Source organism: Geotrypetes seraphini, chromosome 5 (assembly GCF_902459505.1).
Source record: "Geotrypetes seraphini chromosome 5, aGeoSer1.1, whole genome shotgun sequence".
NCBI lineage: Eukaryota > Metazoa > Chordata > Amphibia > Gymnophiona > Dermophiidae > Geotrypetes > Geotrypetes seraphini.
In genome coordinates this window covers 210,704,623-210,723,443 of record NC_047088.1, presented here as the reverse complement: position 1 = coordinate 210,723,443, position 18,821 = coordinate 210,704,623, and the positions used below count along the sequence as shown (strand labels likewise).

The 18,821-nt window shown below is 41.1% G+C and overlaps 1 protein-coding gene across 2 annotated transcripts in view; it reads right to left on the bottom strand.

The window, feature by feature from the left end:
- The window catches only part of KCNH7 (potassium voltage-gated channel subfamily H member 7), a 457,016-nt gene that overhangs the window by 170,775 nt on the left and 267,420 nt on the right, over positions 1-18,821 (bottom strand). For both annotated transcript variants that reach the window (XM_033947144.1, XM_033947145.1), the window contains exon 7: positions 12,373-12,587. In XM_033947144.1, coding sequence (XP_033803035.1) covers positions 12,373-12,587 — 215 coding nt within the window. The remainder of the gene's footprint in view (positions 1-12,372; positions 12,588-18,821) is intronic.

The window sequence follows — 18,821 nt, the reverse complement described above, 5'->3', positions numbered from 1 at the left end:
AAATCTGTGCAGCTACATTTGGGGAACTTATTTGCTGGCCTTGTGTGTGCATGAATAATTATCAATTGTGTGTGCCTGCCTTGATCTTACTGTAACCAATATGTTACAAAGGAGGGAAGCTAGCCTTCAGAAAGTGAATTTTGTCCATAGAGAGGTCACATTTTTGGTCAGGAAGGTGAAGAATATTATTAGAGCAAGGGCCAGCGCCAATCATAAGATCTCATTCTGACATGGGATTGTGATGTGGCCACTTGACTTTGTGAAGGCCCTGGCAGCTGCATAGCCAACACTCTCTAGAGAGGAAGTACTTTCGATCAAACCAGGATTGCAGGGGGGTCAGTGAGTATGACATTGTACACAGGAAAGCAGGTAGTTGTGGCCTATGCTACATTCTGCAGTGCACATTTGTTTCATGATTCCACTCACCCTATATGTTTTTCCATCTGCATCACACATCCATCCCCTTCATATCCTCACATGTTCCTACTCATCTGGAAATGAGGACTTCCATCTAATTTTGTAAAGGTTTATCATTTTATGCCTCCTCCACTACTGATGAGGAAGGCAACAGTGTTGAGGGCAATGGTCTCTCACAATCTATGGAGTCCAAAAGGCAGTCTATCACCTAACACCATCAAGGACCCACAACTAGAGGAAGCTGCATCTGAAGTATTGTATATTTCCCTGGAGAGAAAGATGGCAGTAAAGAGGTAGGTGATGGCATTGAAGCTATGGCAGAGGAGACTGAGGAGATGCAAGAGATGCCACCTGAGGAAGAATTGATGAAAGACAAAGAAAAGCATGCAGGGAAGCCAGCAGGGAACAGCTTGGAACATCAGGAGGTCATTGAGATAGAATATACAGCAACATTCTTCATCAGCAGCCCTAAGCAGGAAGAAGTAATAATATCAATGTTTGCAAGTGACATACAGGAGCAACACTACCTGCTCAGGGCAGATGTCTGTGGTCTCTACAGGAATGTTTAGGGTCTGAGAGGCAAAGGACAAAAGGGATTATGTAACATCAACACTAATTTTGGGATTGCTCTGAATTAGATCTTGGCCTCCCTGTTCCCTCAGGTGATAGCACACCCATCAACACCAGGGACACCCTCATCATCCACTGCTGCTGTAGCATGCTCCTCACCTATCTTAAGTCCACCTCACCCCACTTCAGTGATACCATTGTCAGGTCTTCCCTGACTTCCATGGGGAGGCAAGGTATGACTCCAGGGTAGATGAATGTGGGCATGCCTTTCCAAGGCAGCCCTCATCATCCCACAATTTATGTACCTCCCCAATGCATTGCTAGGGGATAGGTAGATAATAAGGCATAAGAGCCTTACCATGGATTTAACAGGGCAGGGGGAGAGCATTACCCTGGGGGCACAGTACTCACCTGATTGTGTATTTAGTGCATTTGGTAGAGGAAAAAAGTTGTGATTAGAGACATATTTGGCACATTCTCACACTGACACATCAAGATTGGGGAGGGGGGGATAAGGATTGGGAAAGACAATATTTTACATAGGTTAATGTAATAAATGTTCACATGTACAAGAGATGCTTCTGGATTAATTAATTTCTAGCAGCCACTACACACTGATATGTCTGAAGGGGTCTCAGGCAGCAGTGGTCCCTCTGGTTTTGTAGTGTTATGAGTAAGAATTAGGTTGTAGGTTTTGAAGGTTGTGAAGATGTCTTAGATGTTTGCTGGGGTATAGAGTATTACCCCGTCAATCGGTCGAGGCACCTAAATCATGACTTCAAGATGCCAAATGTCTTCTATCATAGTCCTAGTTTTCCTGTGTGCCTCACTGTACATCCCTTCAGGTGTTTTGACAATGAGGGTCAGCAATCAGGTCTGTAGACAATAGCCTCTGTAATCTGCAGGGAGGGAAGCAAATGGAATGTTAGTGAGTATTTACTTATTACTATATGGACTGATTTATGACAAAATTTGTGTTCTTCAAGTCTTGCAGGACAGGCTGTGGCATATGGTGAGATTAACCTATAGGGAGAGAGTTAGCTGTGCAAGAATGTTAGCAAGTATGCTTAGCTCACCTAGCAGCCATTCCCCAGTGATATGTTGGCTGAAAACACTCATGAATTCCAGATTGAGACAGGATGTAGGCATCATGACTGGGTAGCATGTATGCAAATCAGTTATGATATTTGAGATATTGTAGACCATTTGCTTGTTTAGCAAAGATTAAGACTTTTGATTTCTATAGATTGCTTAGCAAATGGTAACACTTTTGATTCCTATTGTCTTCTTCTGTGCAGATGGTCTTATGACTACGTGGGTGCAGCCTATTGCTCCAAACACTGAGGGAACCAACAAACTGATAGATGTCTGTCATGGATTGGTGCTGCTCTGCCTCTCTCTCAGGGAAGGGAATATGTTGTGTATCTTTCCAGAGAAAGACCTGTAGAAACTGAGCAATGCAGCACAAGGCAGCTGGCTGGCTGATGCCAACTGTGCCCCAAGGGGGGTCTGGAAGGATTGTTTTGCAAAGAAGCCTAATGCTAGGGTGATTTTCAGGTGTACCATTAATCACTGTCCCTTCCATGCTGTGGACTCTAGGTCTTCTTCCAGCTGAACTCTGAACCTGTATAAATACAGCTTTCCTGTTATGCCCATGAACTATGTTCTGGGCCTATTTACCCTCTGATGAAGGATCACCTTCTACTCTTATCTATCTCCTCCAATCCATTATCCACAAGAGCAACAATTTATTTTCATCCATGTTTGTACCCATCACCCCTTGCATCACCTACCACCTCAAACACCTAGTACCCACTATCACTTATAACTAGTTCTCACCACCAGTGGACAATTTTTATTGCTAATTCTGTAAATCTGTGCGGCTAGATTTTGGGAGCTTGTTTGTTAGCCTCGTACACATATGAATAATTTTCATTTATGTGCGTCATCATAAAATAGGTGTGTGAGCCTTGATTTTACTGCAACCAACATGGCACAAAGGAGGGAAACCGGCCTTTGCCAGGCAGATTTTGCCCTAAGAAAGGTTAGAGTCCTGGCTAGAGAGGTGAATTGGCATGATTAGAGCTAGGGCCAGTGCCAAACATAAGATCTCATTCTGTGTTCTGGGATACTCACTGAGTCTGTAACTTTCCAAAAAAAAAAAAGTGGGCAAACTTGAGACAAAATCATCTGAACAAGAAAAGAAATTGGAAGTTTTGGAAGCACAAACTCAACTCCTTATAAAAGATAATGATAATATTAACTTTAAAATGGAAATTTTGGATAACCTAGTATGTAGACAAAATTTGAGACTGATTGATTTTCTTAAATTAACTACAATTATAGCATTGGATATGTTTATATGCTATCTTTCGGAGGTTCTGAAGGTCCTGCAAAATTCTTTTCCGTCAATTTCAAAAATTTACCATATTTCCTTGGGAAAGAAGAAATCTCCAGAGGATTATCAAGAACCTGCAATAGATGTTTTGGACTTGACTAATTTATTAGCGAAGTCAGAATCAGAGCAGTTAATGACTGCCACATTTTTTTTCTTCAATTAGCTTTAGATTCAGATAGAGATTGACTCTTAAAGTTCTTTTTTTAATATAAAGATGTTTTGTTTTTGAATCAAAAAATAAGAATGTATCCAGATGTTTCTAGGATTACACCAAAAAGAGGAAACAGTTTTTGCTCTTGAGACCACAGGTTTTAAAATTGGGAGCAACATTTATATTAAGATTCCCATGTAAATGTTTGGTTAATTTTAAAGGAGTAAGATATATCTTTTTTGATTCTGCACAATTATCTAGATTTATCTTGGACAAGGAGGTGATAACTGCAAGTACCCCTATCAGTAGCCAAGATAGTCTTCGATCTTTGACACTCCTCCTTCAATGATTGTGGGCTAATTAACAGTTTTTATGTTATTTTCATATATAATTGATGTATGATGGATACTGTTTTATTTCATTATGATTGTGTTATCATAAAAAATTGAAATTCAATAAAGACAAAATTATATAAAAAAGATCTCATTCTGGTGCAGCATTTGATATCTTAATGTCATTTCCCATCAAAATGGCAATGCTGAAGAACTCAAAAAAGAAATGAAGAGGCCTGTATGGCAAAGCCCACAAAAAGGAGACTGCTCGACATTGTGAGGGCCTTTACTACACTAGGCAGACACCCAGTGACCATGGCCAGTAGCACCCAGTAACCATCACCACACATAGACATACAGAAATGACGAGGGTAAAACAGACACTGCTAGACCCAGAGACACAGACATTCAGTGGCAGATGGATATAACCAAACACATGCACACACTCATTTACACAGACATACATACGTGTACAGTATATGTTGTTCAGAGAGATGAGGCACGGGGAGACTGAAATGAGGATGAGAAAGGGTGGATCAAATTTGTAGAGGGTTGGAGAGATGTTTGTTAGGAAAGGACAAAAAAGAGTTTACTAGTAAGCTGATTTAGGATGTTATATGAACTGGAATATCAAATCCAATTACAGTAAACTGAAAGTAAATTCTATCACAACTTAAAAAGAATCCTTAAAAGCGTTACAATTTCATTGAATCCTAAAGTATTCAGTATTCCGGAGAAATTCCCTCTAACTCAGAATTATGTAGTTCTCACTCTTTCTGCTCTTAGGCCCTCCATTGTTTTAGGTACAAACTTAAGAGACCGAAAGGCTTTTGCGATATATAAATAAAAAATGATGTTATCTTATGTTTTACTAAATTATACTAGCATCCAGTTTTAATGCAAAACATTCTTGTATGTTAAAGATAGATTAAATGTGACACAATTGTTGGCTTTTTTAATATGCAATATGTTTTCTAGTTGCATGCTAATTATCACATTAATGTGTGGTACATGAAAAAGTTACTGCAAAAGTCTTTACCACCTCCTATTTTGGAGTCAGTAAGGGCCTGATTCTGAAAACGGTAAGATGGCACCTATCGAATGTCAATTACCAGTAAGCACCGTTTCCAGAATCACGTCTGTTTTCTTCTACAGACGCCTTAACTGTAGTCCAGTATTTTACAGGCCTACATTTAAGGCAGCTAACTCACGCCTACGAGAAGTGCCTAGGTAGGCTTATGGACGCCTAAGGCCACTTCCAGCATAGACCATGACTACGTCGGCCTTAGGCGTTCATAGCCGTGCCTTGACATCTCCGTAATGGTGGTAGGAGGCCTACAATTAGAACACCGTTTTTAGAATCAGGCTTCCGCGTTAACTCCATGTTAGCCAATGAGCATACCCTAATGCGAAGTGGTTTAGTAGAAAGACCATGAGATTGTAAGTCCCTTAGGAGCAGAGAAATACCTGCTTTATTTGAATGTAACTTGCTTTGAATTACTACTGAAAAGATGTGAGTGAAATTCAAATCCAAATCCCCTTTATATCTGTTGCTGATTGAGAATAGCACCTAGCCTAAAGCTACCAACTCCTGGAAATTGTTTGTGGCTCTAATCCATTGGTTCTTAACTAGTATGCCCCTTATGAGGTGGGAGGTGTATCCCCAAAAATTTGGCATTAATAGCAAGCCTGCATTTAAGAACCATCTGTGCCGACAAGCTGGGAAGACAGAGATCCAGAGAGTCAGGTACTTGAAATCTTTGTAATAGGGCCTTAGTTCTACTTCTTAACTAGTCCAAATGATAATTGCTTTGATCAGTGACCAATGGAAATGCTACAGGCCATATGTACTCTTTGCTACATAGTTTCCAAGAAGCATACGAGTATGCAAGGTTTTATGTTACTTCACAATAACTCATGGAAGAATTCTGGGGTCCTTTTATTAAGGTGCACTAACTGATTTAGCGTGTGCTAAATACTAAGGCACTTATGGAATATAATGCATGCCTTAGCATTTAGCGCGTGCTAATCTTTAGTGCACGCTAAATTGGCTAAATTAATAAAAGGACCCCTTTATGTTGCTGTTACTAAGGTGACACCAGAATTTGAATATACAGTATAGGGAATAGACTTAGTAGATAAAGACAGATTGTTCACCCTCTCCAAGGTAGGGAAAACGAGAGGGCACTCTCTAAAGTTTAACCCCCTGAGAACCAGTGTTGTAATATTACAACATCACATTTAAGGCTACAAAATAAACCCTCCCCCATTTTTTTTCTTTTTAAAACTTCATGTACATTACTAATAGAACCTATTGTTCAGTTCTGCAACACCATTGGATGGTTGAATGTGTAAATAGGTCTGTTTATCTGGCCATGAAGTCATACAACCCTGTTGCCTGCTTTGGAGTATATCATCTTGTTGTTTTGGACGGGATACATCAGGACTAAAGTAAGTAAAAAGCTTGAAATATTTTTTTATGTGATCATTAATATGTGTAGATCATGCAGATTTTATGACATCATTGAATATACTGATTTTAAGAGATTTAGAGCTGGTTATTTCTATGTTGTAATTTTACAACAGTGGGTCAAAGTGATAGCAAGGTTTTGTCTGCAACCCCCTGAGAACCAGTGTTGTAATATTACAACATCACATTTAAGGCTACAAAATAAACCCTCCCCCATTTTTTTTTCTTTTTAAAACTTCATGTACATTACTAATAGAACCTATTGTTCAGTTCTGCAACACCATTGGATGGTTGAATGTGTAAATAGGTCTGTTTATCTGGCCATGAAGTCATACAACCCTGTTGCCTGCTTTGGAGTAATGATGTCCATTCCCTCTGCACACCACTGGAGTACTTTCAGAAGTTTGTGACAGAAGATATGATCAACGCTCTGGCAGATAACACAAATCAGTACAGTTTTCAGAAGAAAGGATCATCTATAAACACAAACACAAAGGAAATAGAGCAGATGATTGGCATGTATCTGAAGATGGGTCTTGTCCAAATGCCTGGAGTCCGTATGTACTGGGAAGCAGACACAAGATACAGTCCTGTCGCTGATGTAATGTCACGAAACAGATTCCAGTCTCTGTTGACATCATTACATTTTGTGAACAATCTAACCGTGTCTGAGATGGAACAAAAAAGTGACAAACTCTGGAAACTCAGACCATGGCTTGATGCTTTCAGAGAGAAATGCCTAAAAGTGGTCCCTGAAGAACATAACTCTGTTGATGAAATGATGATCCCTTTCAGGGGGAAATTCAGCAGCATCAAACAGTACATGCGTGGCAAGCCAAACCCATGGGGGTTCAAGCTGTGGGCAAGGACTGGAATCTCTGGTATACTTTGTGATTTTGATGTGTACCAAGGCAGTGTGAATGGAATACGGGCAAGATCTGAACTTGGACTATCAGGGGATGTTGTGATGAAACTTGCTTCCACACTTCCACATAGTCACAACTACAAACGCTCCACCTCCGACCTCCCTCCCTCCGCAATCACTCTAGCCGACCACTTCGCGAACAAAATCCACACTCTAAAACTGTCTCTTTCAGCTCACAGCCCCGATCCCCCACTCAACCTACGCGCAGCAGATACTGAAGGTTCAATAGCCGACATGTCCTGGACCTCCTTTGTAAATCCTGACTGGAATCTATTCCTCGAACTTTATTCTAAATACGCCAATTCCAACTGCCTATTAGATACTTGTCCTCCCACCATCATGAAATGCGCCCCCCCATCATTCAAAGCAGAACTCTTCAATTGGGTATCTCTATGCCTGTCCACGGGATACTTCCCGTCCGAACTTGGCCACATCCTCATTTCCCCAATCCCTAAACAACCCAAGGAGCCAATCTCTTCCATCACCAACTACAGACCCATCGCCAACATACCACTCTTCCAAAAACTCATGGAAGGTCTTGTCAACAACAACCTTACGAATTACCTCGACAAGTTCAATATTCTTCATGACTCCCAGTCCGGTTTCCGCCCAAATCATAGCACCGAAACCGTCCTAGCTGCCCTGACAAATTACCTCCTCCACCTGTTCTCTCTGGGTAAAAGCGCCCTGATACTTCAATTCGACCTGAGTAGTGCCTTCGACCTGGTCGACCACGACATTATGCTCAACTGCCTTGACTCCATCGGCATCTCCGGACAGGTAATAGATTGGTTCACAGGCTTCCTAACAAACCGTACCTACCAGGTCCACACTAATGGAGCCTTCTCCCACCACTGGCGTAACCCTTGTGGAGTCCCACAAGGCTCTCCCCTATCCCCCTCCCTATTCAATATTTACTTGACCCCTCTGGCACGAAGCCTAGCAAACTCTAACCTAAAATCGTTCATATACGCAGATGACATCACCATCATTGTCCCCATTACCTCACTCACTCTAGAAACGGAAAAACTCATCGCATCTATCCTCACCAAGTTAGAACTGTGGACCTCAAAACTCAAATTAAAATTGAACTCTGAAAAAACCAAAATCTTCCTAGCGAGTCCCAACCACAAATTAACAAACACTTCCCTCAGATTGAATGGGCTAGATTACCCTATCTTACCCACCATAAAAATCCTTGGAGTCATCCTGGACCGCACCCTAACCTTCGATGACCATACCAGTGCCCAGGTGAAAAAATGTTTCTGTACCCTCTGGAAACTGCGCACCATCAAACGCTACTTCGACCACCAAGCCTTCCGTCTACTCGTTCAATCTCTGGTATTAAGCATATTAGACTACTGCAACATTATTTACCTGGGATCCTATAAAAATACCATCAAACGTCTTAGAACAGTCCAAAATGCGGCCGTCCGCCTCATCTATGATCTCAAAAAATACGACCATGTTAGCCCCTACTACACCAAACTCCATTGGCTTCCAGTTGAGGCAAGGATCATCTTTAAGTTCGCCTGCCTCTGTTTCAAAACTCTTACAGGATCTTCCCCAATCTACTTGTCTGAGCACCTTGAAATAGCAGGCCCCTCTCGCACACGAAACGCCCACCTATTCACCTTTCCCTCCCTAAAAGGCTGCCTCTACAAGAGATTCATTGATAGAACCCTAGCATTCCAAGCGGGCAAATGGAACAATTGCCTTACCGCCCTCATCTCCAACTCCCCGCCCTACCACCTGTTCAGGAAGTCACTAAAAACCTACCTCTTCGACAAATTCCGCTAACGCTGCCTTCCCTCCTTCCCTGCATCCTCCTGACCTCGACATGCCTCCATTCCCTCTGACTACGCCCCCCTCCCAAGCCACTATGGCCTCTCTTTCTCAATTTCTGTTTTACCTAATTGCCCTGCCTTTTCATTGCCTCCATTTACCACCGCTATAACATGTAACATCGCTATATACGTACTGTCTCTTCTTTAGTATATGCCTTTTTATTATTGCTATTTATGTAACATCTCTGTAAATGTAACAACACTGTAATATGTATCATCGCTGTAAATGTACAGTCTCTTCTATTGTTAACCGCATTGAACTTCCATGGTATTGCGGTATACAAGAATAAAGTTATTGTTATTATTATTATTATTATCTATGCAGACAACTTTTTCACCAGCATCCCATTGATAGTTAGGCTGCTGGATTGTGGAATTCATTACACAGGAACAGCCAGACAAGTGCGCCTTCCAAACTGTAATCTTGAGGATGAGAAAAGCTTGAAGAAAAAGGGAAGAGGAAGCTTTGATGTCAGAGTGGAGTCAAATCACAACATTTGTGCTGTGAAATGGTTTGACAACAGACAGGTTACACTTGTGTCTTCCTTTGCTGGCCCACAACCAGTGGAGAAGATTCAACGCTGGGACAAAACTGCCAAAAGATTTGCGCTAACATGAAATTTTTTGTGCAAAAACACGAAATTTCTTGATTACCGCTGATAGAAGTCAATGGGCGCTTCACAGGGAAAAATTTGCGTTTTTATATGATACTCATTTTTTGTATTAAATTGATAATAAAAATTACTTTTTTCTTTATTATACTATTGTTGTTGTGTATATACATAAACTTAGGTGGGTCTTTATAAGCTGTAAAGTACAAATAAACTTTTAATTATTCCTTACATGTGTTCAGAGAGAGAGTGACACTATTGAAATTCTGCTACCTTACAGGCCCAGCGTTGCAATTTTATAACATCCTCCCCAAAAGTTACTAAAATGTCAAAATAAAAAAAAACACTGATTTAGGGATCACAAGCCTCCTATAACAACATGTGAACGTTCGAAAAAATTTTTTTTACGTTTTTTTCTATATTTGGGTCTCTGGGGGTTAAAGGGCATAGATTCCGTACAAACGTAAGGAAGTTCTTCACCCAGAGAGTGGTAGAAAACTGGAATGCTCTTCCGGAGGCTGTTATAGGGGAAAACACCCTCCAGGGATTCAAGACAAAGTTAGACAAGTTCCTGCTGAACCAGAACGTACGTAGATAAGGCTAGTCTCAGTTAGGGTACTGGTCTTTGACCTAAGAGTCACCGCGTGAGCAGATTGCTGGGCATTATGGACCACTGGTCTGACCCAGCAGTGGCAATTCTTATGTTCTTATGTTGTTTTATATGATAAGCTATATTGACTCTAAAATGGTAAGTTTATTATGAATTTTCTTACTGTTCAATCCAACATGGAAAAACTGTTAGCAACACATCAGTCCAAGATTTCTCATTGACAAAAGTAAAGATGAAACTTCTTTGAAAAAAATTTTTTTTTTAACATGTTTCATTTTAATAATAGTTCATAAAACAAAGTAAATTCTGTTTATTTGATATTTCCTTTGCATCATTTTTTAACCCTGAAATATTTAGGAGTTTGTTTCGCTGTGAATTTTACTGTTCAATGTGTCACAAACATGAACAATGCCAGAGGTGTCACAGCGGAAGAAATATTGAGAACCACTGCTCTAATCAATGTAATGGAGCCTTTGTGGGGGTTAATAGAGCTGAGTGTGACTGATTTGGCGATTTGTCAGTGGCAGATGTATCTGCTAAATACCTGGTGCTGTAATGTTGATAAGATAAAACATATTTTCAGGCATTCAGGCTGTTTGTTCAGCACAAATTCTATCATGGCAGAAAAGAATCCATTTTGAATAAGAGATGCCATGCAAAATTATAGGAAATTTTGCATTTAACAAGAGACCAGTTCAAGGTTAATACATCAGGAAAGCATGAATATAGAAAACAATTAGACAACCTGAAATTCTGAATTGTAAGGATAGCTTGAACTCAGTGCACAAATGAACCGCGTAAATTGTTACCAAAGGTTGTTAGAAAGGTAGTTAGCAAACTGGATTAAAAATAAAAGAGATTCAGAGAAGTTCTTTAATAACAGCCCATAAACCATTATTAGCCATGTGCCCTTGGTAAAGCTTATATTTATCCATGGGAGCAAGCAACAAGAAATGGAATTGATTCTTGAAATCAGCTGGGTGATTCCTAGTGGCCTGATCTGGCACCGTTGGAGCCAAGGGACAGACATTTGTTTGCAATAATATGGGAAATCTCATGTTGTTGCATGTCATTATCAAATGAAAATGAGAAGCAAAAAAAAAACATAAAAATAACAAACCACATGAACATTTCTGTTCTCTTAGGCTTCCGCGGCTCCCAGATGTGGTGAAACCCGCACAACTGCAACAAACATGAACATTTATGTTTTATCATTGTCAATAATAGTATAAACTCTTTCAAGGGACTACTGTACATGCTGTTTGCCAAAGAATACACCCCTTGTGCATGTGCAAACTAGGAATCGTGCATGTGTCAAGCACATGCATGCAGAGTGTGCAGTCTTTCAGAAAGAGTGTTCCCTCTTTGCACATAGGGTTTGATTCTCTAAATGATGCCTAGCAGCGCCTGACTCTTAGGCATCGCTAAGCATGATTGTTAATGAACCGCTAGGCACCATTTATAGAATCGCACCTATGCTGGTAAGCGTACTAGTGCTAGGCGCCTGTATATTAGGCCAGGGTTTTCCTGGCTTAATTTACCAGCACCTAACATAGACGCCTAGTGATGCCTAAGTCAACCAAGCCTATTCTCTACCCCTAACCATGCCTACCTTTCAGGCAGGTATCCTTAGGCGCTAGTAGGTGCCTCAACTTAAGCATCACTCTTAATTGATTGATTTTTTTTTAAAGTTTTTAACTTCAGTGGTGTGGTCAATTACCCCGACAATTAAGCCAATTAATTTTGAGCTCCTTGTGGAACTTGGCATCCCCAATTTAGGTGTTACTTATAGAATCAGGCCTATAGTGCATCTTCTTTCAAAAAAGTGTGCACTCTAGAACTTTGCTCACATGACGAAAAAGCATGGCCAAACAAAATGAATAAAATGAACATTCCCAGAAATGACACGGGGAATAACGCAAAAAGAAAAGCTGTCCATCCCTATTGGAAACATGACACTGGGCTTGATGGACCTTTGGTCTGACCCATTAGGATCCATCTGATGTTCTTAGGGTCTTCAATGTTCTGAGGTTCTTCTTACCTGGGTAACCTTTTCTGTTACATTGTGCGTTCTCTCTTTAACCTTGGGTGCAATAATTGTTTTCTCAGAAGAGGGTGGAGATGAGGACTTTTTTTCATTTTTTATATCAGAAAAGTTTAACGTGAGCTGAGGAATCTTGTTGATGGTGCTGTATTTGTTGAGATTTGAGTCTGATGTAGATCCCAGGAGGCTGGACTTGATATGATTAAAAGGTCCTAAAAAGACAATTATGGGGGAAAAATACAAACTATATGACAGATGAATTTAAAAAAAATCGATAGCAATGAATATTTTAAAAACTACATAATTACAGATATTTGGACAAAAACTTCTAGCATTACATTAAAAGTTGAATAGTGTAATATTCAGTCTTCCTCAGTTTCTTAATGCATTTTAGTTTTTAACTTTACTTAATATATTTATATTTTACAGATTACCAGGCAATTTAAATGGAAATAAATTGCATTTTAATTGAAAAGACAAATCTAAGGGCTCGTTTTACAAATCCACGGTAGAGGTAGCTACCGCAGGCTAGTGATGTAAATGCTCCTGTGCTCATAGGAATTCTATCAGCGTCGGAGCATTTACCTCAATAGACCTTCCGCAGCTTTGTAAAAACCAGCGTAATTTAACTGAACTATTAAATTGAGCCTTAAGATATTTCTGGAAATGACTAGTCACAGAGATACTATGAAATCAGAAATGTGTGCAGCAGCAGGTTTTTATATATATTGTAGTCTCTTCTGTCTCTCTTCTTTTAATGAAGTCACATATATTTTTCTACTTATACAATAAAAATTATAGTTTCCTACTAGAAACAGGGAACGCCATGCAATGTACTTGTCAAGCAGTTCTTATGAGCATGATTCATCAAAATTTGTGACTTTAAAAAAATTACAGCAAAAAGTTAACCAGTGAATAAAAATAAAGTTAAGCAAGTTGAAAGTGCAGGCTCTAGATATTGCACTAAGGTGTATGTAACTACCCCCCTTTTACAAAACAGCAGAGTGGGGTTTTGCGCTCGCCACGGCGGTAACAGCTCCAAAGCTCATAGAATTCCTATGAGCGTCGGATCTGTTATCACCGCGACCGGCACTAAAAACCTCACTATGGTTTTGTTAAAGGGGGGGAGGGAGCAAATAATGTGTGGGCATGGAGCAAATAATGGCTGAATGTTTGAGTGGTTTCAGGTGGGGTAGGGAAACATAAAATTTTAGTCTGAGGGAGGCATATGGTGTAGAGAGCATGGCTGTGAGTACAAGGAAATGTAAAGGCTGTTTATCTAAGTGCAGGGGATGGTGTAAGGTATGTGTGGGACAATGCAAGGATAAAGTCAGTTTCTAAAATGCCATTCTTTATCAGTGAATTAAGGCATATCTGTTAAAGGTCATTATGTAACAGGATATTCAGGAGGTACATGTATGTTTGGGGAGAGAATTGTCAGTGAGTATATGTATTTGGAGCTTTGTATGTTTGGATGAATGCGAGTGTGTGGATGTTTCTTTTGCCTTGGTTTCCCTCTGTCTTCACCCCCCTTCCTCTTTTGCACTCACTCCTTCCACCTCCCCTTCCCCTCACTTCCATCCATATTCCCACCCTAAACCTACCTCCTTTAGTATAATAGTAGAGAAATAGCTAGAAGAAATATCTATAATTTGGGGATAAGCACTTACACCAGCCATACAACAAGTGTAAGTGCTTCTGCCTCAGTGCTGGAGATATGTACATAACTTGCATTATTCTATGATGAGGTAGATAGCTACTCCAACATAACACACTCATTTAAAATTAAATTTCAAAATGGCCATTTGGGGAGGGGTGTAACTAATTTTTCAAGGAAACTCAGATAAGTTATTTACTATTATTATCAGAAAATTTGAAAAACATGAATTTAGTAATTGATAATGAGTTGGGAAGACTATCACTATGAAAGAAGATCAAAATATAGGATCAATGAAGAGCTAAGTTGTACGATATAAATATTATTGTGTCTAACAGCATTCTGAAGATCCTGCAAAACTGCACTGTTTACTGGATGAAATCTTAAATATAGGGTAGGCATTTATTGTGCTATTAATCCGATTCATTTTTTTTTTTTTTAATTTTAACAAGGAAGCAATAATTTAACAAAGGTTCAAATTTTTAGTGTTCCCCATTGTCCAGCATTGCTTCCTCTCCTCCGGCCCATCCTGCGGACTGGCATCTCTTTCTCCACTCTCGTTTCTGTCTTACCTGACTTTTCATAGGGTCACTGCCACTCTCAGCAATTCCCACGTGCTGCCTGCAGCTGACCTGGAAGCCTTCCCTGAGCTGTGTCCTGTCCTCCCCCCTTGACACAACTTCCTGTTTCATGTTCGTGGAAGTTGGGAGAGGGAAGGCATTTATGTCAATGGCAATTAGTATGTAGGAATCATTGCCAATGACCTTATGAAGAGTCAGGTCTATTAATGTAAACAGGGGGAGAGGAAGAGGGATGCTGGACATGTGTACTGTGCTGCATTGTTTTAATTTTGTTTTGCTGCTAAGGTATGCACTAGAGGTCTGCACGGGAACGGGGATCGCGGGAATCCTGCGGTTCCCGCGGGAATCCCCCCTAACCCATGGGACTCCCACGGGACCCCCCTCTAGCCAACGGGACTCCCACGGGGATGGAAGGCTTTGGAAGCAGGGTTCATCCATATAATATAATGGACACGTCAGCCTTAGTAAAAGAGGGGGTTTATAAGTTAATTACCTGAACAGAAAACTAAAAAAGGGTTCCACCAAAGAGATTCCACAAGGAAAACAGCAGCGCAAACACAAAAGAAACTGTGGAATTGATGATTCTGTCAGAAGTAATTGTTGTTTTTTATGGGGACAGGCGGGGATGGAGGTAATTCCTTGCGGGGATGGGTGGGACAGAGAGGATCCTGAAGGGGACGGGTGGGGACGGAGAGGATCCTGGCGGGGACGGGTGGGGATGGATAGGATCCTGGCGGGGACAGGCGGGGATGGGTGGGATTTCTGTCCCCGTGTAACACTCTAGTATGCACTCACAGTCTTCAATCTGCCTAATCATCTCTGCATTAGCATTCCGCATAACTGTCCAGGCATATGAAAAAGTTTGATTGCTGGTACAGATCAGATGAGCTTTTCCAATTGAAGAACTCTCAGCAGTGATTTATCCTCTGTTAATATAGCATACACTGGGATCTAAAATATTGCCACAAATATTGAAGACCCCCAACTAGTTCTGAAGGCACCTATGTGGATGTCAGGATCATTTTGTACTTTGAAATTTTATTTTTCTTGAACTAAATGCATGCTATGATTAAGCTTGATTAATCGTGTGATTAAAATATTTACTACCATGATTAATTTTCATTAATCTTTTTAATCATTGCCCACCCCTGGTAAATACCAGTATTTACATGTGGATATCAAATAAATGTAGAAAATCCAGTTTTTAAAAAATCAGGATTTAAACGTGCAAATTGTAAATGTGTGCATATGGCAAAGCTGCATGTCCTGGTTATGGTTAGGGTGGGCCAAAACATACACATGTATTCCCCATTTCTGAAGGTCAATACAGGAATTTGCACAAATAGTGCTGAAACATTTAGGGAGGGGAGGGAATTCAATTTATGGGGACTAAAGGTAGGCGTCAGGATGATCCTCACTAACCTCCTCTTTTACAAATCCTGATAGTGCAGGCCTTTGCGGTAAATGCTCTGATGCCCATAAGGACTGAATGGACATTGGAGCATTTTCTGCGTGACATTCTGTAAATGGTGTTATATGTGTGGAATTATTTGATTTAATGATTTGATATACCACCTTTTACATAAGTTTTAAGGCGGGTTACAATGGCTAGAATAAAAAAATATGATAAAATATACTGTATAAATAATACAGCTTCTTTTACTAAGGTGCGCTAACCATTAGCGCGTGCTAAGTGGTTCTATATTCAGGTACTTTATCATATTTCCCTGTCTGTCCCAGTAGGCTCAAACTCTACTCTACCCTAGGGATTAAGTGACTTGCCCAGGGTCACAAGGAGCAGCAAAGGATTTGAACCCACAACCTCAGGGTGCTGAGGCTGTAGCTTCCTAGTTGATGACAGTTTAACTGACTTTAAAGATGTAAGCTGCAAATTTTCAGAATACTAGCTAAATCATATTTCACACCTAACTTTGTACATGAACATTTGTGCCTGACAAAGGTTATAGCAACCATTTTGAGGAGGCAACTGTGCTGGGCAGGAGGGCGTAGGCACTGTTCTGTCCATGTCCCACTGGACCACCAGGGATTGGGCAGATAGGCCTGCCATGATCCAGGGGGAGGGGGATCTTGATGTTCTGAAAGAGTTGGGAGGGAAGGGGGGAGTAATTTAATCATCTATGACTGAAAGCTTGTTTAAAACATGCTGCATGGTTAAGGTGACCATAAGTCCTATTTTGAATGGGATCATCCCGTTTTTAGATCCCCTGTCCCATTGTCCCCACGCACAGCTTCACAACACTGAAATGTCCCATTTTCAAATGTGCGTGGGGACAACGGGATAGGTGATCGCTTCCCCTCCCTCTCTGCCGCGCAGAAGCCAGCCTGCCTCCCTCCCTCCATTGCCGAAACTGAAGCCTGTCCCCCTCTGGACTGCCCCCCACTGCTGCTTCCTGCCCACCGAATCCTGGCCTTCTGCCACTTCAAACCCCCCCAGTCCACCGCTGCTGCCACCCACTGCAACTAAAGAAAAGGAAGGTCCAGGCGCTGGACCACAAACCTTCTTCCTGACGTCAATTCTGACATTGAAGAGGAAGTTCTGGGCAGGAAGCAGCAGCGGGGGACGGTACGGGGGGGGGGGTTTGAATCAGTGTAGGCTTCAGCACAGGAGGGAGGGAGGGAGGCAGACAGGCAGGCTGGCTTTAGCATGGCAGGGAGGTTGGTAGGTAGGCTGGCTGGCTTCAGGGAAGGGGGTGGGACAAAGACTGGAAGGCAGTGAGGGGGGACATAGGAAGGAGCACAGGGGGCACTAAGGACATAGAAAGGGGCACTAAGGACATAGGAAGGAAGGAGGGAGGGAATAGAAAAGGACAATTGTTGGGCCTGAGTGCAAAAAGAAAGAAATGAAAGAAAGGATGCACAGTCAGAAGGAAACGCAACCAGAGACTCATGAAATCGCCAGACAGCAAAGGTAAGAAAAATTATTTTATTTTCAATTTAGTGATCAAATGTGTCAGTTTTGAGAATTTATATCTGCTGTCTATATTTTGCACTATATTTGTCTATTTTTCTAGTTACTGAGGTGACATTGCATATTTCAAAGTCATCTGCCTTGATATCTTTGAAACCTCCTCAAATACAAATGATAATTAACATTTTCTCTGCGTATATTGTGCTTTGTGGGTTTTAAAATTTTTTTTATGGTTACCATTATGAATTAATAAGATATTATGTGTACATGAAAAATGAATGGAAGAAATTGGGGGCAGGATTGGGGCTGGGGCTAGGGTGGGATTGGGGGGAGGGACTGACAATTAATAGATGTCCCATTTTGATGAAAAAAAATAAATGGTCACGTTATGCATGGTAGATGGAAACCTTTTGATTGTCTCCCTTTGTTCAGAATTTCTTATCACTGCTTCAGTACCTCCTCGAAACACCTTTATTAGACTTACTTAACATACACGTTTGTTTGTTTTTTTAATACATACAGTAGTCAAAAATAAATGTCTACCTTTGGGAATACTATATCCTTGTACATTCACAAAAATGTTTACAAAGAGGTTAGAGAAGATATATTTTTATGATTTCATGGAAAACTGATGTTTTGATGCTACTAAGGTTTATCAGAACCAATTAAAGGTAAACATTGAGCCAATGACAGTCAGTATTATTATAAATACTGACCACCTCAGGCTAATTTGCTGGTCCATATCTGGGGACTGTTACTGAATATCCAGGTCAACAGTGGCACCCAGAAGTTATGTGGGTATGGCTGACATTCAGTGTCATGCGGGCAAAGCTAGGACTGGTATTTATGCAGTCTTACTACCCCAGTTAGCTAAGCAGGCACCAGAACTAAATATCAGCAGCAGGCATGTAGCCAGCTATCAAATTTCAGGGGCACCAAAGCACAAGAGGTGTGTGTGTGGGAGGGGGGGGGGAATGTTGGTTCGCTCTGCCATCACCCTTTCCCCCCTCCCATGACCCCCACATATTTGAGCTGATAAGGGTCCTCAATTCTGCCAGCAGCTCATCTCAACTGTGACTGCTGCCACCTCTGTGCCGGGCTTCCCCCTCCGGTGCATGCCCATTTTCTATGAAATCTAGCATGTGTAGGAGAGCCCCATCCCCTGCGCATGTTCAACTTAACGAAAACTGAGGAGGCCGGTTGCAGTGGCAGCGGTGGTCACAAGTGGAGGACAGGGGACCTCTGACAGCCAGGTGTCTAAAACACAAATTGGGGGGGG